The sequence below is a fragment of the Ipomoea triloba genome, chromosome 8 (genome assembly GCF_003576645.1).
Source record: "Ipomoea triloba cultivar NCNSP0323 chromosome 8, ASM357664v1".
NCBI lineage: Eukaryota > Viridiplantae > Streptophyta > Magnoliopsida > Solanales > Convolvulaceae > Ipomoea > Ipomoea triloba.
In genome coordinates this window covers 11,673,496-11,699,167 of record NC_044923.1, presented here as the reverse complement: position 1 = coordinate 11,699,167, position 25,672 = coordinate 11,673,496, and the positions used below count along the sequence as shown (strand labels likewise).

Below are 25,672 nucleotides of genomic sequence, written 5' to 3'. Positions count from 1 at the left end.
TGGTGGAAGATTAATTGTGAAAGGTTTTCCATCCTTTATAAGCTTGCTAGGGATGTCCTAGTTATTCCTATCTCAACTGTTGCCCCTGAATCTGCCTTTAGTACATCTGGGAGAGTATTTATTTTGATCCTTTTATGAATTCATTAACTCCAAAAATTGTGGAAGCTTTGGTGTGTACCCAGTATTGGCTTAGGCTGCCAAATACTCCTCTATGTATTGAAGGAAATCTGAAAGAATTGGAGAGGTTTGAAAAAGGTAATAGTTTTAGTGTTTTACACTTCATTTTTTCTTTTACTGGTTTACAAATCTGATTTAACAAATTACATTTCTTATTTTGCAGAGTTAAATGCTGATGGTGGAAGTGGAAGGACTCTTGGTTCTACACTGGCTACAATTCTTGTAATGTTATTCTTTACATTACTTGACTACTTGTGTCTCAAATTAATTAATTGTCAATTTACATTACTTGACTAATCTCAGTTGGTATTTTTTGAGGTCATGGTAACTATATGTTATTTGTTGCTGGTTTGATTCCTTGATTGCACTGGACCACAGTAAGTATAAAGTATGCAACTCTGTAACTGTAAGAGTGTAAGGCTTGGTATCTTTATGTGAGTTGCTGCCTTATTTTAACTCTGTTATTCTGGACACATGGTATTCTAGTAATGTTTATATTTGGCTAATTTTATTATGTTTGTCCCTTTTATGTGGCAATGATAAAGCTTCCACCTATAATCTAAAAAGAAGGATTAAGTTGGTATGTTGCTCTATACATATTGTAGCAATTTGCCCTTAATCTAAAATTGATACGGAAAAATGCTTTCATGAGCCATATGCCAACTAATAACTATTAAAGTATTAATTATATAATCCCTTATTCCCTTTGCAGTTTGCTTGTGTAATGTGTACTAATTCTTTTCACTAACTTGCAACAATTCTAGGTCTTTGTGGATAGACATTGGATGGCTTCATCTCTTGCATTCTGTGAATCTGCCCCTATGAAAACTTGTAATTTGTAAATAGGCATTCCATTTTGCCATTTTGGTCTGTAAATCTGTAATAAGTAATAACCTTGTGTAGAACTTAGAATGAATCAGTTAGTACTTATACTTTCTTACTTTTTTTTTTTTGAGTACTATTAACTCTGTTACAATGTAATATCTGTTCATAGCTACTTTCTCGACCAAATGAAGCACAAAGAGCCAATATTGCCTCCACTGAGGCTCGAATCCACCCCCTCCCATGTGGGGGTGCAACCGGGTGTCACTAAACCACAAAGTCTTTGGCAATACTTTCCTACTTGGTACTTAGTACTTAGGTCTTAATACTTAATAATAAGACCTTGGTACTTAGTATTTAGTTTAGTAATTAGTATTTACAAGTTTAGTAATTAGTATGCTATTGATATATATAGTTACTTTTTCAGTAATTTTTGTTTATTTTTAAGTGTTTTTTGCATATATTTAAAAACCGAACAAAGGTCGGATATCCGGCCGATCCGAACCTATCCGACATTTAGCAAAACCGATAGGGTAAATTAAAAAAATAAAAAATAACGGATTGGATCTTTTTTTTTTTATGAAAAGAACGGATTGGATCTTAAAAACACCAATCCGACATCCGATCGGATTAGACACCCTTCCATCCGATCCGAACCGTCCGATGCACAGCCTAAATATAGCGCCCCCCCCCCTTCTTTGAAAAACGAAAATAGATATGTTCAAAAAAAAATGTTATACACAAATGTATATACTTCACAAAGTGTATGCTGAACAATATATATAAATATATACATCATAAAATACAGTAAATATGAATATGCTTGTATGATATGGTGAATTGCAATCATTCATATTTTCATATCAATTTATGTCTATATATTTCAATATCAAACATTTTCAAAAATAACAACATAAATATATAAATACCGTTCAACAAAGATATATATCGTGCTGATAACGTATTGTGATTATTTTCCATTTAGCTCGTAGCGCTCCTCGGTGAAACGAATTGGATGACTATAAAGAAATAGAAGTAGAGAGAAAAATGGACAATAGTGTAACTATGTTTTCTTATTCCAATGTAGTATTGGTTCATAACTACTTTCTCAACCTACTGAAGCACAAAGAGTCAACCAATTGACTCCACTGAGGCTCGAACCCATTCCTATCATCCATGTAGGAGTGTAAATCAGGACACCGATGCCACTGTTTGAGGCAAATTATTGCATGGACCGTGGTCCACACAGCTGTGTGGACCAAAAATAAAAAGTACATTATTTTTGTATTGTAGGTACATTATTTTTGTACTGTAGGTACATTATTTGATAGTATATATTAAATAATGTACCTTCAGTACAAAAACAATGTACCCTAAAATAATGTACCTACAGTATAAAAATAATGTACCTTCAATACAAAAATAATGTACTTTTTATTTTTGGTCCACACAGCTGTGTGGACCATGGTCCATGCAATAATAATTGACTATTTGAATATCTAATTAGCCTCACATTCATAAAAAGCATGTAAGTATATAATAATTAATCATTTAAAAAACCCCTATATTGATCATTTGAAAGAAAATAGAATAAAGCTAATATACCTAAAATTGATACTATAGTAGGTTTCACAAGTAGAATCATTAACTTGTAGATTTGTAATTCAATTGCAATATAATTATTAACCCTTGAATAAGGCCGGTCATTTTATAGAGCCGGGCCAAATAAAAACAAAAGTCCTTAATGTATGAAGTTAAATGATTGTATGAGTTAATTGCAAATAATTAAATGATAATTTTAAATTTTTGTATACATTTAATTTTTTATTAAAAGAAACATTTTAGATTAGCCTTGGAATAGTGTCCATTCAAACTTTCAGCCCTATATAAAGTTTAATTATAAATTAATTCAGCGTTTGCTAATATAAATTTGTTAATTGAAATAAGTATATCACATTGTAATTGTTAAATGAATTTAAAATTAATAGACAATTTTGAAGTCATGATATGCAATCATTTTTTTTTAACTTAATAAAAAAAAAAAAAACCCCAAACTAGGGCCCCTCCCAACGTTGAGCCCAGGGCAGGTGCCTATCTCGCCCGCCCTGCTCTTGAAGGTGACTACAAATAAAGATTGATCCATGTGGTACATAAAAATATTTGGAGGATTGGGGTTGGAGCTGAGGTGCCCTGGCGAGAATGGAAAAACTCGCCCCACTCGTGCCCCAAAAAGATTCCCCTCCATCCACAAGGACCACAACCCCAGTGGGACGGAGAACTGGATTCCCCAACACTCCAATGGATTATTGTTATCCGTATGTCTATAATCTAGGGGAAAAAACACCATATATTTTATGAATTATGATAAAATATTAATAAATATTCTATAAATCATGAAACTTCTAATGGAAATGGAAGTACAAAAGCAATATATATATATATATATATATCTGAAATACCTAAGTCTTGAAACAACTAGTATGTACAATCCATTTATGGAATCTTAAGTGTATTTTGCTTCCTCTTGATAAACAGCATCATCCTGTGAATGCATCTGCAGAAAAGCAATGAGCCACAAAAGGTCAATAAGTAGAGGTGGCCTTGAACAAAATAGCAACCATGATAACAGAATCATAATGCAAGGTCATATGCAATTGAAGCCTTCAATTTGAAGGTGTAGAGTAACTATAAAGAGAAAACTGAAGTGGATTTTTGAAGTCTCCTAGAGATCAGGTAGGCCCCATTAACAGTCTTTCAGTTGTGAATTTAAAGCATCAATGAATACACAATCTATTTCTTTCAGTTCTCACGGGAATAGGGGTTCTCATTTGATCATTAATATATATATATACACACACACACGCACGCACACACACATTTTCAAGAAAAAACAAAAAGGCGTACCAGACCAAGAGCTTCAGCCACACTTCTGCCAGAGCTTTCACCACAAATTCCTTTGAATGTGTTCATAAGAAATTCCCTTTGTTCTAAATTTAAGTGTTTTTTAAGGCCTCGAGCCACCATTTCCATCTCAGGCTGCCAAAAATGCAAGAAACATTATTAGCTAAAAATGATGAATTTCCAGTGTATTAAAAGCTTGATAACAATACAATGAACTTTTAACAGACTGAATAGAGAAATGATAACAAGTAGCCTAGCTTGGTGGATCAGGCTCCATCACCCATCTTGTAGTCATTGGCCTCAAGATCTTGTATCCATCAAAGCCTTACAGCCTTATCAAACCTTAAACTGGTAGTAACCTACACTATCTTGGTTAATCTACATGCTACAATCGTAACTGGGTTTTCTTTGTGATTTTAATTTTATTACTTACCTAATCAATTTAAGAGTGTTATTTTAACTGTTTCCATTTAGTTAGTTGTTCATCAAGGTTTCTGAGTTTCACTGTTTAAAATCATACAGGGTTAGGAACTTGTAGATACAAATTTCCCAGCCAGCATTATATGCAAGTTTTAAACACCATTTTTCATAGCTTCAGCCTGCAACTTCGTTCCTTTTTCTTGGTCATGCAGCCATTTTATTTTTGTTTCTATAATACATAAAAAATGCGGTAACATACATAAAAAAAATTCGTCAATACATGAAATATCAAATATGAATATCATAAGAAAGGTCTTCCTTAATGACAAGAAACAAAACAATCAATCTTGCAAATGAAGGGTATGCATACCGAGTACTCATCAGGGGGAAATATTTGGTGAATGAGACGAATCTTTTGCAGTTCCTCAACAGCTTCTGCATGTCTGCTTTGCATTTCAAGGGCCTGAAATTCAAGAGCAAATGTGGGTGAAATTTCATGAAAATCTAGTCACATTGCTATTGATATTTAAGAAGCAGGTCCTTGCTCTAAACTTTTTTGAAGTTTGGAGAAAGAACAAGTGCTACTTTGGAAAAGTAGGGTTCTATAGTGCCAATTTGGGTAGCTTTAAGAAATTTATCAAGCTTAAAATTTAAGGCAAAGACACCAAAGTTAACTCCAAATGTTGTGATGATTGATGAATGAGCTTAACTTTAACATTTTGCAAATCCTAATCCAGATAGCTTACCCATGCCTGCAAAAGCCTGGACCTTGTGCGTGCAGCAACTGCTGCAGACACCATTCTTGCAGCTCTAGTGTTCTCAAGGGCAATGTTATCAGCAAGCCCTGCAATGAACTTCTGCACATCCTCACCATTAATCTGAACAAAGCCTGGCTGATTACCCGTACTGCCAATGCCAAATATAGAACTAAGTTACTAAAATGCTGAGAAATTGGGTAACCATCAAATACATAAGTATCAAAGGAATGTGCAGGAGCCTGAGAGAGTATACCTTTCACAATAGTTCAGAACATAGTCAACAGATGTACGATACAGTGAATCTCGAGCATGCTCAGTGTCAAAGGAGACCCTCACTTTAGATGTTTTGCATATGCTCCGTAACTGTTGGTGGAAAATGAAAATGCAGAAATTATCTATCGAAGTCCATGTCTTGTATGTTCAGATTACTTTTCCATGCAATCGCCATACAATAAATTAGAAATTTTCAGAAAGAGTTCAAGTCACAAAGCACAGATCTAATTTGCAAGACCACAAGAATGGAAACCTACAAACATTTAGAGTGTAGAGAAATAAATACACTCAAGAATAGTTAGTGTAAAGCTTTCCACATCTCCATATATTTTCTAAATTGCAAGCTTCCCTCCACTACGATAACTATTATTAGGGAAAATGACACTTTTTCCGCTAAGTTATAGTGATATCGCTTACTAACCCCACATTTAGGGTTTCGATGTAAACTGTATATAGTCAACGAATTTTTGGTAAAAATAGCCACTTCAAAATAATTGAGGGGGGAAAGCATCTATAATTGAGGGGGGAATAAGCTATATCTGATATGTTTCAGTACTCAAAGTACTACGCGTCACAGGTCTGTGGTTGACAGATGAAGAGGGTTTACCTATGGTGGCTGATAACAGTGAGAGAGGGAGAGAGAAGTTGGTGGAAGAAACTTCCTTTTGATTTTATTCAATTCCAACTTACCAAGACAATCTAATATTCTCCCTATAGGAGTTAAAAGCTTAAGACATAAGGAAACACTATTCTAAAATATGCTTACCTAAAGTAAAATAGGCAACTACTAATAAACTAGGAAATAAGATAACTAAGTATATTGGTAGCAGAATCTGTATTGTATCATTACACCCTTCCTGGAGATCAAGCTTGTCCTCAAGCTTGAAGCAGGTGACAAATTCAGGTGATTCCATCGCGTGCGTTCAGGCTGAATTCAGGGAAGTTCTCCGTGGATGCAAGCCAAGCAGGCGGTTCGTCACCATCCTCTAATGTCCACAACATAAAAAGGTGGCGGCAATTATGTCTGGGTAATGTATTTGCACCAACAGCAGGTGGTTTATCCACAGGGTCTCCTCCTCCAGGAGGTATAAGGACAACATTCATAGACTGTGCAGCCTTAAGCAGTGATGCAGCATCTGAAGGGGTAGCAATGCAAGTCCCAACAGCAACTGCAGTTTCTTTGGCCATTGAATCTGACCTGAGGGTTGTCTTTGTTGGTGGCATTTTTGGGGGCAATTGTGCTTTTGAAGGTCCTAGTGCTCCTGGGCTCTGTGCCACCAATGCAGAGTCTTGTTGCTGACATAAATGATTATGAGATTGGGTACCAACAAAGGAAGTCGCAGCAGCTGGAGGATGAATAGGGTTACCGGGTGAGATATTTGCGTTTGCCCCTGCTTGATTGGTCAGTAACTGTTTGACTAGCTTCTCCAGATTGGCAAGAGCAACGGCATGGTTGTGGGATGTAATGGACAGAGAAGAGACAGTAGTGGACAACGTCTCAATTTTGTCAAACTGTAATTCCAAAGCTTTGACAGATTTCTGCAAAGCTTTGATGGCTGATTCGGTGTTCAAATCAGTACCCATGACGCCGGCAACGGGAACCAGATGATATGATTCAGTAACTTGACTTCGCGTCACAGGTCAGTGATTAACAGAGGTTGTTGATTTGCCTATGGTGACTGGAAATAATGCGAGAGAGAGAGAAGTTGGTGGAAGAAACTTCCTTTTGATTTTATTCAATTCCAACTTACCAAGACAATCTAATATTCTCCCTATATATAGGAGTTAAAAGCTTAAGACATAAGGAAACACTATTCTAAAATATGCTTACCTAAAGTAAAATAGGCAACTACTAATAAACTAGGAAATAAGATAACTAAGTATATTGGTACCTAAAGTAAAATAGGCAACTACTAATAAACTAGGAAATAAGATAACTAAGTATATTGGTAGCAGAATCTGTATTGTATCAATACACCCTTCCTGGAGATCAAGCTTGTCCTCAAGCTTGAAGCAGGTGACAAATTCAGGTGATTCCATCGCGTGCGTTCAGGCTGAATTCAGGGAAGTTCTCCGTGGATGCAAGCCAAGCAGGCGGTTCGTCACCATCCTCTAATGTCCACAACATAAAAAGGTGGCGGCAATTATGTCTGGGTAATGTATTTGCACCAACAGCAGGTGGTTTATCCACAGGGTCTCCTCCTCCAGGAGGTATAAGGACAACATTCATAGACTGTGCAGCCTTAAGCAGTGATGCAGCATCTGAAGGGGTAGCAATGCAAGTCCCAACAGCAACTGCAGTTTCTTTGGCCATTGAATCTGACCTGAGGGTTGTCTTTGTTGGTGGCATTTTTGGGGGCAATTGTGCTTTTGAAGGTCCTAGTGCTCCTGGGCTCTGTGCCACCAATGCAGAGTCTTGTTGCTGACATAAATGATTATGAGATTGGGTACCAACAAAGGAAGTCGCAGCAGCTGGAGGATGAATAGGGTTACCGGGTGAGATATTTGCGTTTGCCCCTGCTTGATTGGTCAGTAACTGTTTGACTAGCTTCTCCAGATTGGCAAGAGCAACGGCATGGTTGTGGGATGTAATGGACAGAGAAGAGACAGTAGTGGACAACGTCTCAATTTTGTCAAACTGTAATTCCAAAGCTTTGACAGATTTCTGCAAAGCTTTGATGGCTGATTCGGTGTTCAAATCAGTACCCATGACGCCGGCAACGGGAACCAGATGATATGATTCAGTAACTTGACTTCGCGTCACAGGTCAGTGATTAACAGAGGTTGTTGATTTGCCTATGGTGACTGGAAATAATGCGAGAGAGAGAGAAGTTGGTGGAAGAAACTTCCTTTTGATTTTATTCAATTCCAACTTACCAAGACAATCTAATATTCTCCCTATATATAGGAGTTAAAAGCTTAAGACATAAGGAAACACTATTCTAAAATATGCTTACCTAAAGTAAAATAGGCAACTACTAATAAACTAGGAAATAAGATAACTAAGTATATTGGTACCTAAAGTAAAATAGGCAACTACTAATAAACTAGGAAATAAGATAACTAAGTATATTGGTAGCAGAATCTGTATTGTATCAATACACCCTTCCTGGAGATCAAGCTTGTCCTCAAGCTTGAAGCAGGTGACAAATTCAGGTGATTCCATCGCGTGCGTTCAGGCTGAATTCAGGGAAGTTCTCCGTGGATGCAAGCCAAGCAGGCGGTTCGTCACCATCCTCTAATGTCCACAACATAAAAAGGTGGCGGCAATTATGTCTGGGTAATGTATTTGCACCAACAGCAGGTGGTTTATCCACAGGGTCTCCTCCTCCAGGAGGTATAAGGACAACATTCATAGACTGTGCAGCCTTAAGCAGTGATGCAGCATCTGAAGGGGTAGCAATGCAAGTCCCAACAGCAACTGCAGTTTCTTTGGCCATTGAATCTGACCTGAGGGTTGTCTTTGTTGGTGGCATTTTTGGGGGCAATTGTGCTTTTGAAGGTCCTAGTGCTCCTGGGCTCTGTGCCACCAATGCAGAGTCTTGTTGCTGACATAAATGATTATGAGATTGGGTACCAACAAAGGAAGTCGCAGCAGCTGGAGGATGAATAGGGTTACCGGGTGAGATATTTGCGTTTGCCCCTGCTTGATTGGTCAGTAACTGTTTGACTAGCTTCTCCAGATTGGCAAGAGCAACGGCATGGTTGTGGGATGTAATGGACAGAGAAGAGACAGTAGTGGACAACGTCTCAATTTTGTCAAACTGTAATTCCAAAGCTTTGACAGATTTCTGCAAAGCTTTGATGGCTGATTCGGTGTTCAAATCAGTACCCATGACGCCGGCAACGGGAACCAGATGATATGATTCAGTAACTTGACTTCGCGTCACAGGTCAGTGATTAACAGAGGTTGTTGATTTGCCTATGGTGACTGGAAATAATGCGAGAGAGAGAGAAGTTGGTGGAAGAAACTTCCTTTTGATTTTATTCAATTCCAACTTACCAAGACAATCTAATATTCTCCCTATATATAGGAGTTAAAAGCTTAAGACATAAGGAAACACTATTCTAAAATATGCTTACCTAAAGTAAAATAGGCAACTACTAATAAACTAGGAAATAAGATAACTAAGTATATTGGTACCTAAAGTAAAATAGGCAACTACTAATAAACTAGGAAATAAGATAACTAAGTATATTGGTAGCAGAATCTGTATTGTATCAATACACCCTTCCTGGAGATCAAGCTTGTCCTCAAGCTTGAAGCAGGTGACAAATTCAGGTGATTCCATCGCGTGCGTTCAGGCTGAATTCAGGGAAGTTCTCCGTGGATGCAAGCCAAGCAGGCGGTTCGTCACCATCCTCTAATGTCCACAACATAAAAAGGTGGCGGCAATTATGTCTGGGTAATGTATTTGCACCAACAGCAGGTGGTTTATCCACAGGGTCTCCTCCTCCAGGAGGTATAAGGACAACATTCATAGACTGTGCAGCCTTAAGCAGTGATGCAGCATCTGAAGGGGTAGCAATGCAAGTCCCAACAGCAACTGCAGTTTCTTTGGCCATTGAATCTGACCTGAGGGTTGTCTTTGTTGGTGGCATTTTTGGGGGCAATTGTGCTTTTGAAGGTCCTAGTGCTCCTGGGCTCTGTGCCACCAATGCAGAGTCTTGTTGCTGACATAAATGATTATGAGATTGGGTACCAACAAAGGAAGTCGCAGCAGCTGGAGGATGAATAGGGTTACCGGGTGAGATATTTGCGTTTGCCCCTGCTTGATTGGTCAGTAACTGTTTGACTAGCTTCTCCAGATTGGCAAGAGCAACGGCATGGTTGTGGGATGTAATGGACAGAGAAGAGACAGTAGTGGACAACGTCTCAATTTTGTCAAACTGTAATTCCAAAGCTTTGACAGATTTCTGCAAAGCTTTGATGGCTGATTCGGTGTTCAAATCAGTACCCATGACGCCGGCAACGGGAACCAGATGATATGATTCAGTAACTTGACTTCGCGTCACAGGTCAGTGATTAACAGAGGTTGTTGATTTGCCTATGGTGACTGGAAATAATGCGAGAGAGAGAGAAGTTGGTGGAAGAAACTTCCTTTTGATTTTATTCAATTCCAACTTACCAAGACAATCTAATATTCTCCCTATATATAGGAGTTAAAAGCTTAAGACATAAGGAAACACTATTCTAAAATATGCTTACCTAAAGTAAAATAGGCAACTACTAATAAACTAGGAAATAAGATAACTAAGTATATTGGTACCTAAAGTAAAATAGGCAACTACTAATAAACTAGGAAATAAGATAACTAAGTATATTGGTAGCAGAATCTGTATTGTATCAATACACCCTTCCTGGAGATCAAGCTTGTCCTCAAGCTTGAAGCAGGTGACAAATTCAGGTGATTCCATCGCGTGCGTTCAGGCTGAATTCAGGGAAGTTCTCCGTGGATGCAAGCCAAGCAGGCGGTTCGTCACCATCCTCTAATGTCCACAACATAAAAAGGTGGCGGCAATTATGTCTGGGTAATGTATTTGCACCAACAGCAGGTGGTTTATCCACAGGGTCTCCTCCTCCAGGAGGTATAAGGACAACATTCATAGACTGTGCAGCCTTAAGCAGTGATGCAGCATCTGAAGGGGTAGCAATGCAAGTCCCAACAGCAACTGCAGTTTCTTTGGCCATTGAATCTGACCTGAGGGTTGTCTTTGTTGGTGGCATTTTTGGGGGCAATTGTGCTTTTGAAGGTCCTAGTGCTCCTGGGCTCTGTGCCACCAATGCAGAGTCTTGTTGCTGACATAAATGATTATGAGATTGGGTACCAACAAAGGAAGTCGCAGCAGCTGGAGGATGAATAGGGTTACCGGGTGAGATATTTGCGTTTGCCCCTGCTTGATTGGTCAGTAACTGTTTGACTAGCTTCTCCAGATTGGCAAGAGCAACGGCATGGTTGTGGGATGTAATGGACAGAGAAGAGACAGTAGTGGACAACGTCTCAATTTTGTCAAACTGTAATTCCAAAGCTTTGACAGATTTCTGCAAAGCTTTGATGGCTGATTCGGTGTTCAAATCAGTACCCATGACGCCGGCAACGGGAACCAGATGATATGATTCAGTAACTTGACTTCGCGTCACAGGTCAGTGATTAACAGAGGTTGTTGATTTGCCTATGGTGACTGGAAATAATGCGAGAGAGAGAGAAGTTGGTGGAAGAAACTTCCTTTTGATTTTATTCAATTCCAACTTACCAAGACAATCTAATATTCTCCCTATATATAGGAGTTAAAAGCTTAAGACATAAGGAAACACTATTCTAAAATATGCTTACCTAAAGTAAAATAGGCAACTACTAATAAACTAGGAAATAAGATAACTAAGTATATTGGTAGCAGAATCTGTATTGTATCATTACACCCTTCCTGGAGATCAAGCTTGTCCTCAAGCTTGAAGCAGGTGACAAATTCAGGTGATTCCATCGCGTGCGTTCAGGCTGAATTCAGGGAAGTTCTCCGTGGATGCAAGCCAAGCAGGCGGTTCGTCACCATCCTCTAATGTCCACAACATAAAAAGGTGGCGGCAATTATGTCTGGGTAATGTATTTGCACCAACAGCAGGTGGTTTATCCACAGGGTCTCCTCCTCCAGGAGGTATAAGGACAACATTCATAGACTGTGCAGCCTTAAGCAGTGATGCAGCATCTGAAGGGGTAGCAATGCAAGTCCCAACAGCAACTGCAGTTTCTTTGGCCATTGAATCTGACCTGAGGGTTGTCTTTGTTGGTGGCATTTTTGGGGGCAATTGTGCTTTTGAAGGTCCTAGTGCTCCTGGGCTCTGTGCCACCAATGCAGAGTCTTGTTGCTGACATAAATGATTATGAGATTGGGTACCAACAAAGGAAGTCGCAGCAGCTGGAGGATGAATAGGGTTACCGGGTGAGATATTTGCGTTTGCCCCTGCTTGATTGGTCAGTAACTGTTTGACTAGCTTCTCCAGATTGGCAAGAGCAACGGCATGGTTGTGGGATGTAATGGACAGAGAAGAGACAGTAGTGGACAACGTCTCAATTTTGTCAAACTGTAATTCCAAAGCTTTGACAGATTTCTGCAAAGCTTTGATGGCTGATTCGGTGTTCAAATCAGTACCCATGACGCCGGCAACGGGAACCAGATGATATGATTCAGTAACTTGACTTCGCGTCACAGGTCAGTGATTAACAGAGGTTGTTGATTTGCCTATGGTGACTGGAAATAGTGAGAGAGAGAGAGAAGTTGGTGGAAGAAACTTCCTTTTGATTTTATTCAATTCCAACTTACCAAGACAATCTAATATTCTCCCTATATATAGGAGTTAAAAGCTTAAGACATAAGGAAACACTATTCTAAAATATGCTTACCTAAAGTAAAATAGGCAACTACTAATAAACTAGGAAATAAGATAACTAAGTATATTGGTACCTAAAGTAAAATAGGCAACTACTAATAAACTAGGAAATAAGATAACTAAGTATATTGGTAGCAGAATCTGTATTGTATCAATATCACTATAACTTAGGGGGGAAAATGTCATTTTCTCTTATTATTATTTTAAGTTTTACTCGTATAGGACACCTAAGTACGCTTAGAAAGTAACAAACTTATGCAGTTGTATGTCACACTAACAGGAAATCAGGAATAGCAAGACCAGAAAAGGCAAGGAATTAAAAGCATTGAATTACTCAGCCTATAGTTTAAAATTACGAGTACATGAAGCAAAAGGTTGAAGAGGCCAATAAAATACTAACTTGAATTATATCATCCTCCAAAACATCCTTTCCGCTCATTCTATTGTCCAAGATGGCTGGAAATCAAATTGTAAGCTGTGGTTTAACAACAAAAGCATGATCACAGTATTTATGGAAGTTTAAGAAATAAGAATATACATGCTCATCTATAGCAAACAGAATTGCAGTTCAAAGTATTTCACAAACATAGCAAAAAATGTATCAAAGTATATTACCAATACATGTATTATCACTTATCAGAACGCCCATCCCACTCTCATTCAGTCATACTTCTTTAAAAGTCAGAGAGCAAGAGTACATCAATTGTTGGTGTTAGAATTGTCTTCCTTGAGCAGTGTGAACATTAGCCTTGGGAGCTGAAATGAACATACTGTAGCCTTGGGAGCTGAAAAGATTATTGGGTAGCTTTGTAGGTTTACTATTTGAGCATCTTTTATGTGTATATATATTGTGTAATCCCAGACTGGAAGGAATAAGAGTAAGAGAACATGGTTCTTCACTTCTGAACTTTGTCCTCCATTATTTCTTTACTTCTTCTCTCTCTTATTTCTCAACATGGTATCAGAGCCTATTGGCCATTGATCGTCGCAAGAAGGCGATCTCACCAGCAGAAGTTCGTGGCGAACAGAGTCCCCACGCGCCGCCACGCGTCTCCGTTGACCGGAGTTCCGGCGACCACGCGCCGGCGCGTGACGGCGCGTGAGGCCATTTCCGGCGACCTCTCCGGCAGAAATTTGTATTGTTCGTCTTGTTTTAGTGAGCCCATTCCATCATGGTGTCACTGCTGCCCGTCTTCAGCAGCTTTTGCGATTATGTCCCCCTCTTTTTCTCACTTTCGGTGCAGCAGAAAAACTCCAGCAGCGGTGCTGCATTTTCCTCATGCAACAGCAACAGCGACCTCTGGACCTTCATCTTTTCCGGTGAAGGCAGCTGCGGCAAGCAGTGGTGGCCGGCGAAGCTTTCCGGTAGTGGTTGGTGATGACCGTCGGAAGCTATGGTTGTAGATGGTGAAGTGATGGTGTTGTTGATGTTGAAATATTGAAGATGATGATAATAGGGTGTATGGCTGCTGGGGTTCAGGCTTTCTGGGTTCATTATAGTAATGAGGCAGTAGGTTTTGTTTTGTTTGATTTATTTCCTGTTTTGTTTGTTCATTTTGTGGTCTTAAGTTCAGTTTAAGTGTTGTCTTAAATAATTATTATGGGTCATAGGATTGTGTAGAAGGGCGTTCCTTCATTGGAAAAGAGATAGCAGAAAGTTTTTGGCCAAATAAAAGTAGGCTTTGTGGTCAACTAAGATGTTGTCAACTTTGGTGACGAGGGTATCCAAGCTTTTGTTTCAGGGGGAGTATCATATCCTAAACTTGTTTGGTTTATGCGAGTAGCATCAATTTTGGTGTTCTCATTGAGAAGCCGGAGTGTGATGGAAAAGGGCTACCTGGAAGAGGGCTACCCGGTGTTTGACAAGGTTCAAAGGAAACCAAGAAGAACCTGGAGTGAAAGTTATCCAGAGTGAAGCCAGCCACTCATCCGGTGCCGGCCTAGTGGAAGGGGCGACCTAGAAAAGGGCTACCTGGTACTTGATAAGGTCCGGAGTGAAGCCATCCAAAGGAGAAAAGGGCTACCTGGTGTCAAGAAGAGTCCAGTGTGTTAGTCGTCTAGAGTAAGCCACCGTGGGCGTCGGCTTTTTCAAGAGGTGGACAATGATACGATCCCATATTGGCTCCACAAGAGATTGTGGAGTGAGCTCGGGTACAAGTCACAAGTGATTTTATGCAATGTTTGGCCAAGTTTTCTTTGTATTTGGCGGAAGCTTTGTTGGTGCAATCCCTATCACAACTTGATCCAAAGATTGTTCTAGGTGTAAAGTCTGAGCTATGGCTCATGTGATATGTATGTTACAAGTTGGGCATGATTAACATCTATGCTCCAACCTGAGGGAGAGTGTTAGAATTGTCTTCCTTGAGCAGTGTGAACATTAGCCTTGGGAGCTGAAATGAACATACTGTAGCCTTGGGAGCTGAAAAGATTATTGAGTAGCTTTGTAGGTTTACTATTTGAGCATCTTTTATGTGTATATATATTGTGTAATCCCAGACTGGAAGGAATAAGAGTAAGAGAACATGGTTCTTCACTTCTAAACTTTGTCCTCCATTATTTCTTTACTTCTTTTCTCTCTTATTTCTCAACAGTTGGAAAGTGTGATAACAAGGTAAAGCATCTTCTAAGTTGAAAAGAAAACCTTTGGAACTCAAGAGTCAGTGTTTCAGGATGAAGAAGGATTCTGCTTAGTGGAAGGGATCAATGATGTATTAGGGAAAATAGAATTAAACAGCACAAGATAAGGTTAGATAGTGATGCACTGATGAATTTTCTTCAACTTCTTCCTTAATGCCATATTCCCTAATTGACCTCAAAGGTGAAGAAAATTCATGCAGGATCTGCAAAACAAAAAAGTATTACCAACAAAAGGTTCAAAATAATGAGAGTGCTTGAATAAGCCGGGAGATTATACCCCAGCGAACAAGAATTGGATTCCCACTGGAGAAGGATACGAGTCCACAACTCCGTGAGACAGGAAGATAGTGACTCAAACACTGATGCCAATGCCAAAGGGCAGCAAGGTTCCTCCTTAACAAGCTATCTATTTGACTATAGATGTAAATTGGGAATTGACAGAGGAATTAAGCAAATACAAATATTCTGAGTCTGAAGATCAGGCTACAAGGAGGTCTAGGTCCATAATAGACATTCAGTTATTAGATGGCATGGTGGCAGCAAAAATACGACACCAGTTACCAAGCACATAAAACAGCTTAAAGCTCTTGGTGCAGAATTGATCATGAAAAATGTAGTACAAATAGGGGAAACCAGGGAAACTGCAGAAGTCACTTGGGCAGGAAATAGATCCTCTATGCTTAGAAGATGAAAAGTCCAGTTGGGTTGTGTAGAGAATAATAAATTTCAAATTCTTGGTGTGCTAGAAAGATGCTTGTTTTCAAGATCTTTTGCAGTTTTGGTGGAAACAAAATCATTTGGGTATAGATTGATCAGCAGATCTTGGGTTTTTAGTAAGAGCAGTCACATTAGTGCTTTCAATTAAAAAAAAAAAATCATATTCTAAGATTCGTTGGGGAAGCTAGGTTATTCAAGGCTTATATGTAAAAAAACTCACTTTTTAACCATTTGATCCAAACTTGCTAAAATCTTCTAATTCAGAAAATGTACTGGTGATTTTTTGCAGTCCATCTTAAGAAGCACTTGAAGATCACTAGAATAAAGGTTTTTACATTAGTCATCCATAACAGAAACCAATAGTTTTCGGTTACTAGCATTTAATTTTAGCAAGAGAAATTTTCTGCCTGTGCAACAGTTCAACAAGTTTGGAAATTTTCTGTTGAACTGAAATTAAGGAGTACAAAAGCACAAGGAATTGGAGTCACCATTGTATTTTCAGCTCAATCCAAAGAATCGAACATGGGAATAGAGCTTTAGACTTTTTCCATCTGTTACAAATTCTCACATCACAATTCACAAGGCAATGTCTCCAATTTATATAATTCTATGGATTAAGAAAGCACTTCAGAGCTTAGAGTTCATATATATATATATAGATTTGAGTTCATATGCTAACCAACCTTAACCTGCAAACTAAAAAAATACACCACAACTATTATACTAATGCACGAATGCACCGCAACTACCTTAACCTGCAAACTAAAGGAATGTACCACAACTACTATACGAATGCACAACAACTACTCGAAACTGGGAATAGTTGTGGTGCATTCCTTCATTTCACACGAGAAAATCAGTTCACCCCTAGGCGTGTGCCTATATATATAGAGTAATAATCAAATGACACGACACCTTCCCGTAAGAGCCTTCATAAATGCACACAAGCTACTACACAAATGCACACAAACTAGATTATGTGCAATTCACCCGACATGAATGCATGTAGTAGCCTGTGTGCATTTAAGAAGAGTCTCACGAGAACTGGATGCACTTGAATAGTTGAATATTAGCCTATATATATATAGACTAGTGATCACCGATATTAACTGAGGGTTTAAAGAATAACCAAAAACTGAGGGTTTAAAGAATAACCAAAAAATATGGATTTCAAAGCAGTAAGTAAACTCTACCAAGTACCAACCTCGAACCAACATATTGGCCATTCTCTGATTCTCCTCCCGAAACTCCATCAGTCCTTGACTGGAATCCGTATTGGGCGGCCACCATTTGGGCAATCTCTTCACGGAGCTACTTCTTCTCGACAACCTCATTCCTCTCATCCACTCAAAATTCCCATCCTCCTCCTCAATACTTCCGAGTATGTCAATTCTCTTCTTGTTGCTCCTAACGTCACTTCTCTCCCTCTTCGCAACCAACACTTCTTTCCCACCCAGACTCCGGTCTCTTCTATACACCATTTCCACTTTACCCTCTCCGTAATTTCTCCCAAGCCCTAACGACACTAGTTTAACAAAAGCCCTAAGACTGAAAACAATCACGATACTGGAAAGGAAGAGGGCGCCCAGGAATTGAACCGTTGACCTGCGGCAGGATATCACGACCCTACGGGTCTGGCCGTCCACGCGAACGAGAGTCTGCAGGTCTTCCACGGCGGCGCGCCCGGAGTCGAGGAACTCGGCGAGCTTAGACTCAATTACGTCCCTGAGGGGGTGCAGGGGCGCGGTGGGTAACCTGTCGACGGTTAGGATGAACTGGAGGTTTTTATCGGACGGCGGCAAGGAGGGGTCGGAGACGGTGGAGATATCGGGGAAGAATTTGTGGAGGAGGCGGCGGCGGTGGTGGCGGCGGCGGGGAAGGGAAGAGGAGAATCTACTGGGAGCATTGTGGTTGAAGAGAACGAAACGACAGCGCTTTGGCTGGTTGAGTAGAAGGGAAACTGAAGAGAAATTGAGAGAGCTGCTCATGGAAATGCCGCCCAAAGATTTTCTCAAATCTCTTCTTGACAAGTATAGACTGAAATTGTGAAGAATCTTTATTCTTCCTCCCCCTCAGCTCAGCTATATTCCATTCATCCCATTTCCAAGAGAAATTTACCAAAATGCTCATATGTTTTGTTTTATCTTTTAAAAATAGCTTTCAAACTATTGTGGAAAGTTTATTCAAAAAAAAAAAAAAAAAAAAAAACTATTGTGGAAAGTCCGCCTTCCAAAAAAGTTTAAAAACTTTTTTTTTTTTTTTTTTTTTGAAAAAAAAAAAAAAAAAAAAACTATTGTGGAAAGTCCGCCTTCCAAAAAAGTTTAAAAACTTTTTTTTTTTTTTTTTTTTTGAAAAAAAAAAAAAAAAAAAAACTATTGTGGAAAGTCCGCCTTCCAAAAAAGTTTAAAAACTTTTTTTTTTTTTTTTTTTTTGAAAAAAAAAAAAAAAAAAAAACTATTGTGGAAAGTCCGCCTTCCAAAAAAGTTTAAAAACTTTTTTTTTTTTTTTTTTTTTGAAAAAAAAAAAAAAAAAAAAACTATTGTGGAAAGTCCGCCTTCCAAAAAAGTTTAAAAACTTTTTTTTTTTTTTTTTTTTTGAAAAAAAAAAAAAAAAAAAAACTATTGTGGAAAGTCCGCCTTCCAAAAAAGTTTAAAAACTTTTTTTTTTTTTTTTGTTTTCAAAAAAAAAAAAAGTTAAAAACTTCAAATCAACACTAAACCTGATTATAAAAAAAAAAATTACATTTTATCTCTAAGAAAAATTGCATTTTTCATCTCTAAGTTATAAGGTAATTATAAAATTCGTCTCAAAGTGTTGATTATACTCATTTTTCGTCCTTAAGTTATCATTGCACTTTTTGTCCATTTACTAGTGTTGCAAAAATCTCGCATAGGCGCTAGGCGCCAACCGACCGCCTAGCGTATTACCTTAAATGGTGGTCTAAACGTCGCCTAGGTCGCTTAGACGCTGACCGCCTAGGCCTTCTAAGCGCCGACTAGGCTGCCTAGTGCCCTAGTCGGGCAATTAACTATTGTTCTTCTTTTTTTAATGGGTTATTTCACTCAAAACAATATCGTTTTGTGGGAAATAACCCTAAATTGTACAAATTCTAGATATTGTTTAGGATAATACTTAATATTTTAGTATTAACTTTTAAAGTATTATATAATTTATAATTATTAGTATTTAAAAAATTGAAAATACTTAAACAATTTTTAAAAAAATAAAAAGTAAAATAAAAAAATACACTGGCGTCTAGGCACCGATTAATCCCCGCCTAGGCGTCCTGGGTGCCGATTAATCCCCGCCTAGGAGTCCTTGGCGCTAGGCGCTCCCCGAGCGCCTGAGTAGTGCATAGCGATTTTTTCAACCATGCCCTTTACTAATAAAATATTAGGACGAAATTTACAATTTTAGTATAACTCATAGACGAAATGTGAGTATGACCGACACTCAGTGAGGAATTCTAAAGTTACCCTATAACTTAGGAACGAAAAGTGCAATTTTCCCATTAAAAAATGCATTTACTCATTTAACCTTGTTATTGCAAGTAAAAATCAAGTGACTGCTAATTCAGATGTTAGAGTCATTTCCATTTTTGGTCCTACTGTTTTTGAGGCATTGCCAATTTTAGTCCACTTCATTAATTTTTGCCACATTGCGACCAGTCTTATTTAGTCTTTGCCACTTTTAGTCCACCGTTAAATTTTTTGTCAAATAATCGTCCAAAACAGGGATATTTTGGTCTTTTCATGCTTTGATCATCTCTTTTACCATTTGCAGTGGTTTTCCTTAAACATTTTCATCTAATGAAGAGGTTCGACGAAAGCCATGGGTTTGTAATGTGGCTCACATGGCTTTCGTCGAACCTCTTCATTGGATGAAAATGTGTAAGGAAAACCACTGCAAAGGGTCAAGGAGATGACCAAAACATGAAAAGACCAAAAATACCCCTATTTTGGATGGTCATTTGAAGAAAATTTTAACGGTGGACTAAAAGTGGCAAGGACTAAATAAGACTGGTCGCATTGTGGCAAAAATTAATGATGTGGACTAAAATTGGCAATACCCCAATAACAATAGGACAAAAAACGGAAATGACTCCAGATGTTACTTCCGTTGTAATTTATTCCCTAAGCCCATACCATTCCTAAGTGAAACGAATTGGATGAACAACATAATATAAAGAGTAAAACAGTGATATTATGTTTTCTTTTTATACAAAGATAACAAAATTATTATATATCTGCATAGAAAATATATCTTCCGTACGAATAATTTTTATAACTAAGTTGCTAGACAACGAACTAATTAGCCGAATTAATACAAATTCTAAACATTGATATATAAAATCTCTAAAGTTTCAACACTGAATGCTTATATTTACAAGTTAGTTATTAATTAACAATTATTTACTTGAATTCAAGCAATGATAACATCAAAAAAAACATAATCAATCTAACTCAGTTCTTCAATTGCACTATATAATATTCGATGTTATAATTTATACAATTATATATCGATCCAAATATTCTTAAAATATTATAACAAATCCATTACGTGCAATGCATGGGTGAAAATACTAGTTTATATTATATTAAAACTATAGTTGATAATTTGAGTAATTGTTGGGTTCCATAATATATATATATATTTATACATTGGGTCTCATAATATATATATATATTTTCATACACTCTATGTAATTTACACATATATATATTCCTTCGCACATAGCAATATATATATATGTATATCCATAATATAGATCCACGTACATAGCTTATATATGATATTTTATATTATGATATATGATATTGCATATTATGGTATATTGGCATATGTTTCTCAAATGTAAGATGGATGAAAAAGTCTCCTTCTCAAATGTATGATGGAAGAAAAAGTCTCCTCAAAATTAGGAGATCATGGAGAAAATCAAGTGGTGCACATCAGATCATGGAGAAGTGCATAGCGTGATTTTAGGAAACTCATCCCTATAAATAGGGTCCTATGTAATGAAGAAAAAAGGTGAAGTTTCAGAATTCAGAAAATACGAGAGATTAAATCAGGAAACTTCAAATAATCAAAGTCCAAGAATGGCGTGCTAAATCCGGGGTAGTCAGCTCCAAAAAGTCAAGCACAATTGTTGTTATACCCAGGTTGGTTTACAGTTTATGTAATTGGTCGAATTAGCTTAAATTGTATTTGTAAACTTTTTCAGAGAGTTGTTATAAGGTTAATGTTTAGATAGGTAGCAGACCTAGTCTTGTAATTCATTGAACCTTGTAAGTGTGAAAACCACAGGTTGATCTTTAGTGAAAAAGTTTTTGGGCGTGGCCCCGCAGATTAGGAGTGTTCTCCAACTGCGTTAAAAATTGCAGTGTCTTCTTGTTATTTCCTGCTTTACTCTTTTTTATCAATGGGTATCAGAGCAGTGTCGCTTAATTTATTAGCGAGATCCTAGGGAGAATCGAATATTGTTTAGCAGAATGGAAGAGGGGGCATCAATTTCGAGGCCTCCATTACTAAAAGGTGTGAGTAATTATGCTTTCTGGAAGGCCAGAATGAAGGCATTCATAAAATCACTAGATGAGGAGTGTTGGGATGCCGTAGAAACTGGTTGGACCCCACCAACAATCACTACACTAAATGAGGAAACGACAAAACCAGTAAGCAGGTGGACGACAGAAGAGAAAAGAGCATCATCCGCGAACAACAGAGCTTTGAACGCAATACACAGCGCCATGAGTCCAGACCAATTCATGTTAATATCAGCCACAGATCAGGCTAAGGGTGCTTGGGATGCACTAGAAACTCACTTTGAAGGTACTGGATCTGTAAAAATGTCTAAAATACAGATGCTTATGTCTCAATATGAGAGTCTGCGGATGGAGGACACGGAGACTGTCTCTGAGTTTAGTGCTCGGATCAAAAGCTTGACAAATAACGCATTTAATCTAGGGGAACCGTTTGATGAAGAGAAAATGGTTCGTAAGGTGTTGCGGTCACTACCTCCAAAGTTTAAAATGCAAGCAATTGCTATTAAACAATCTACAGACTTGAAAACACTGTCACTCGACGCATTGATGGGAAATTTGCAAACTTTTGAGATGGAGTTAGAAGAGGAAGATAAGCACACAAAGAAAAACAAGGGAGTGGCTTTCGGTGTCACGACACAACATACAGGCTCAGATTCTGAATCAGATGAGGCTATGGCATTGTTGACCAAGAAGTTTACAAAATTTCTAAAGAAGACCAGAGGTCGAGGAAACACTAAAGGCTCAAACTCTAGAAGTGAAGGATTTGGGAATAATCAAAGAGTAAAGCAGGAAATAACAAGAAGACACTGCAATTTTTAACGCAGTTGGAGAACACTCCTAATCTGCGGGGCCACGCCCAAAAACTTTTTCACTAAAGATCAACCTGTGGTTTTCACACTTACAAGGTTCAATGAATTACAAGACTAGGTCTGCTACCTATCTAAACATTAACCTTATAACAACTCTCTGAAAAAGTTTACAAATACAATTTAAGCTAATTCGACCAATTACATAAACTGTAAACCAACCTGGGTATAACAACAATTGTGCTTGACTTTTTGGAGCTGACTACCCCGGATTTAGCACGCCATTCTTGGACNGTCCAAGAATGGCGTGCTAAATCCGGGGTAGTCAGCTCCAAAAAGTCAAGCACAATTGTTGTTATACCCAGGTTGGTTTACAGTTTATGTAATTGGTCGAATTAGCTTAAATTGTATTTGTAAACTTTTTCAGAGAGTTGTTATAAGGTTAATGTTTAGATAGGTAGCAGACCTAGTCTTGTAATTCATTGAACCTTGTAAGTGTGAAAACCACAGGTTGATCTTTAGTGAAAAAGTTTTTGGGCGTGGCCCCGCAGATTAGGAGTGTTCTCCAACTGCGTTAAAAATTGCAGTGTCTTCTTGTTATTTCCTGCTTTACTCTTTGATTATTCCCAAATCCTTCACTTCTAGAGTTTGAGCCTTTAGTGTTTCCTCGACCTCTGGTCTTCTTTAGAAATTTTGTAAACTTCTTGGTCAACAATGCCATAGCCTCATCTGATTCAGAATCTGAGCCTGTATGTTGTGTCGTGACACCGAAAGCCACTCCCTTGTTTTTCTTTGTGTGCTTATCTTCCTCTTCTAACTCCATCTCAAAAGTTTGCAAATTTCCCATCAATGCGTCGAGTGACAGTGTTTTCAAGTCTGTAGATTGTTTAATAGCAATTGCTTGCATTTTAAACTTTGGAGGTAGTGACCGCAACACCTTACGAACCATTTTCTCTTCATCAAACGGTTCCCCTAGATTAAATGCGTTATTTGTCAAGCTTTTGATCCGAGCACTAAACTCAGAGACAGTCTCCGTGTCCTCCATCCGCAGACTCTCATATTGAGACATAAGCATCTGTATTTTAGACATTTTTACAGATCCAGTACCTTCAAAGTGAGTTTCTAGTGCATCCCAAGCACCCTTAGCCTGATCTGTGGCTGATATTAACATGAATTGGTCTGGACTCATGGCGCTGTGTATTGCGTTCAAAGCTCTGTTGTTCGCGGATGATGCTCTTTTCTCTTCTGTCGTCCACCTGCTTACTGGTTTTGTCGTTTCCTCATTTAGTGTAGTGATTGTTGGTGGGGTCCAACCAGTTTCTACGGCATCCCAACACTCCTCATCTAGTGATTTTATGAATGCCTTCATTCTGGCCTTCCAGAAAGCATAATTACTCACACCTTTTAGTAATGGAGGCCTCGAAATTGATGCCCCCTCTTCCATTCTGCTAAACAATATTCGATTCTCCCTAGGATCTCGCTAATAAATTAAGCGACACTGCTCTGATACCCATTGATAAAAAAGAGTAAAGCAGGAAATAACAAGAAGACACTGCAATTTTTAACGCAGTTGGAGAACACTCCTAATCTGCGGGGCCACGCCCAAAAACTTTTTCACTAAAGATCAACCTGTGGTTTTCACACTTACAAGGTTCAATGAATTACAAGACTAGGTCTGCTACCTATCTAAACATTAACCTTATAACAACTCTCTGAAAAAGTTTACAAATACAATTTAAGCTAATTCGACCAATTACATAAACTGTAAACCAACCTGGGTATAACAACAATTGTGCTTGACTTTTTGGAGCTGACTACCCCGGATTTAGCACGCCATTCTTGGACCTTGATTATTTGAAGTTTCCTGATTTAATCTCTCGTATTTTCTGAATTCTGAAACTTCACCTTTTTTCTTCATTACATAGGACCCTATTTATAGGGATGAGTTTCCTAAAATCACGCTACGCACTTCTCCATGATCTGATGTGCACCACTTGATTTTCTCCATGATCTCCTAATTTTGAGGAGACTTTTTCTTCCATCATACATTTGAGAAGGAGACTTTTTCATCCATCTTACATTTGAGAAACATATGCCAATATACCATAATATGCAATATCATATATCATAATATAAAATATCATATATAAGCTATGTACGTGGATCTATATTATGGATATACATATATATATATTGCTATGTGCGAAGGAATATATATATGTGTAAATTACATAGAGTGTATGAAAATATATATATATATTATGAGACCCAATGTATAAATATATATATATATTATGGAACCCAACAATCTCCCCCTTTGGCATATGTTTAATCAAATACTAGTATCTCCCCCTATGAAAGTGACTCCCCCTAACCAGATACAGGGTTAACGATTATCCCAAAAAGATTCCTTCATCACTTTTAGCATCAAACTTGCCTCTCTGTTCCCTGTCATTCAAAATATAGCATGTACTACCAAACACATGAAAGTATTTTAGATTAGGTGTTCTTCCTTTCCATAGTTCATATGGGGTAGTTTTGGTACCTGGTCTTAAAACAACCCTGTTTATAATGTGACAGGCAGTGTTCATTGCTTCAGCCCAGAACCTTTTAGAGATATTGTTGGTGAGTAGCATCACTCTTGCCATCTCTTGTAGAGTTCTGTTTTTCCTTTCCACAACTCCGTTTTGTTGTGGTGTTTTAGGAGCAGAAAATTCATGTTGTATGCCAGTCTGATTACAGAAGTCACTAAACCTATTGTTTTCAAACTCCTTACCATGGTCACTTTTTATCCTTATGATTTTTACAATCTGCGTTTCTTTTTCCCTTTGCAGTCTTAAGCAGATTTTTTCAAAAGCATTAAAGGTGTCAGATTTTTCTNAGAAAAATCTGACACCTTTAATGCTTTTGAAAAAATCTGCTTAAGACTGCAAAGGGAAAAAGAAACGCAGATTGTAAAAATCATAAGGATAAAAAGTGACCATGGTAAGGAGTTTGAAAACAATAGGTTTAGTGACTTCTGTAATCAGACTGGCATACAACATGAATTTTCTGCTCCTAAAACACCACAACAAAACGGAGTTGTGGAAAGGAAAAACAGAACTCTACAAGAGATGGCAAGAGTGATGCTACTCACCAACAATATCTCTAAAAGGTTCTGGGCTGAAGCAATGAACACTGCCTGTCACATTATAAACAGGGTTGTTTTAAGACCAGGTACCAAAACTACCCCAT

The 25,672-nt window shown here is 38.1% G+C and overlaps 1 protein-coding gene across 1 annotated transcript; it reads right to left on the bottom strand.

Moving 5' to 3' along the window:
* Positions 1–3,364: 3,364 nt before the first annotated feature.
* LOC116028031 lies at positions 3,365–18,202 on the bottom strand. The gene is made up of 7 exons (XM_031269828.1): positions 17,297–18,202; positions 13,139–13,194; positions 5,332–5,441; positions 5,067–5,226; positions 4,691–4,783; positions 3,904–4,035; positions 3,365–3,553 (listed from the first exon to the last, which is right to left on the bottom strand). The coding sequence occupies exons 1-7, from the start codon at positions 18,078–18,080 to the stop codon at positions 3,503–3,505; spliced, it is 1,386 nt and encodes a 461-aa protein (XP_031125688.1). The 5' UTR covers positions 18,081–18,202; the 3' UTR covers positions 3,365–3,502.
* Between the last annotated feature and the right edge of the window lie 7,470 nt (positions 18,203–25,672).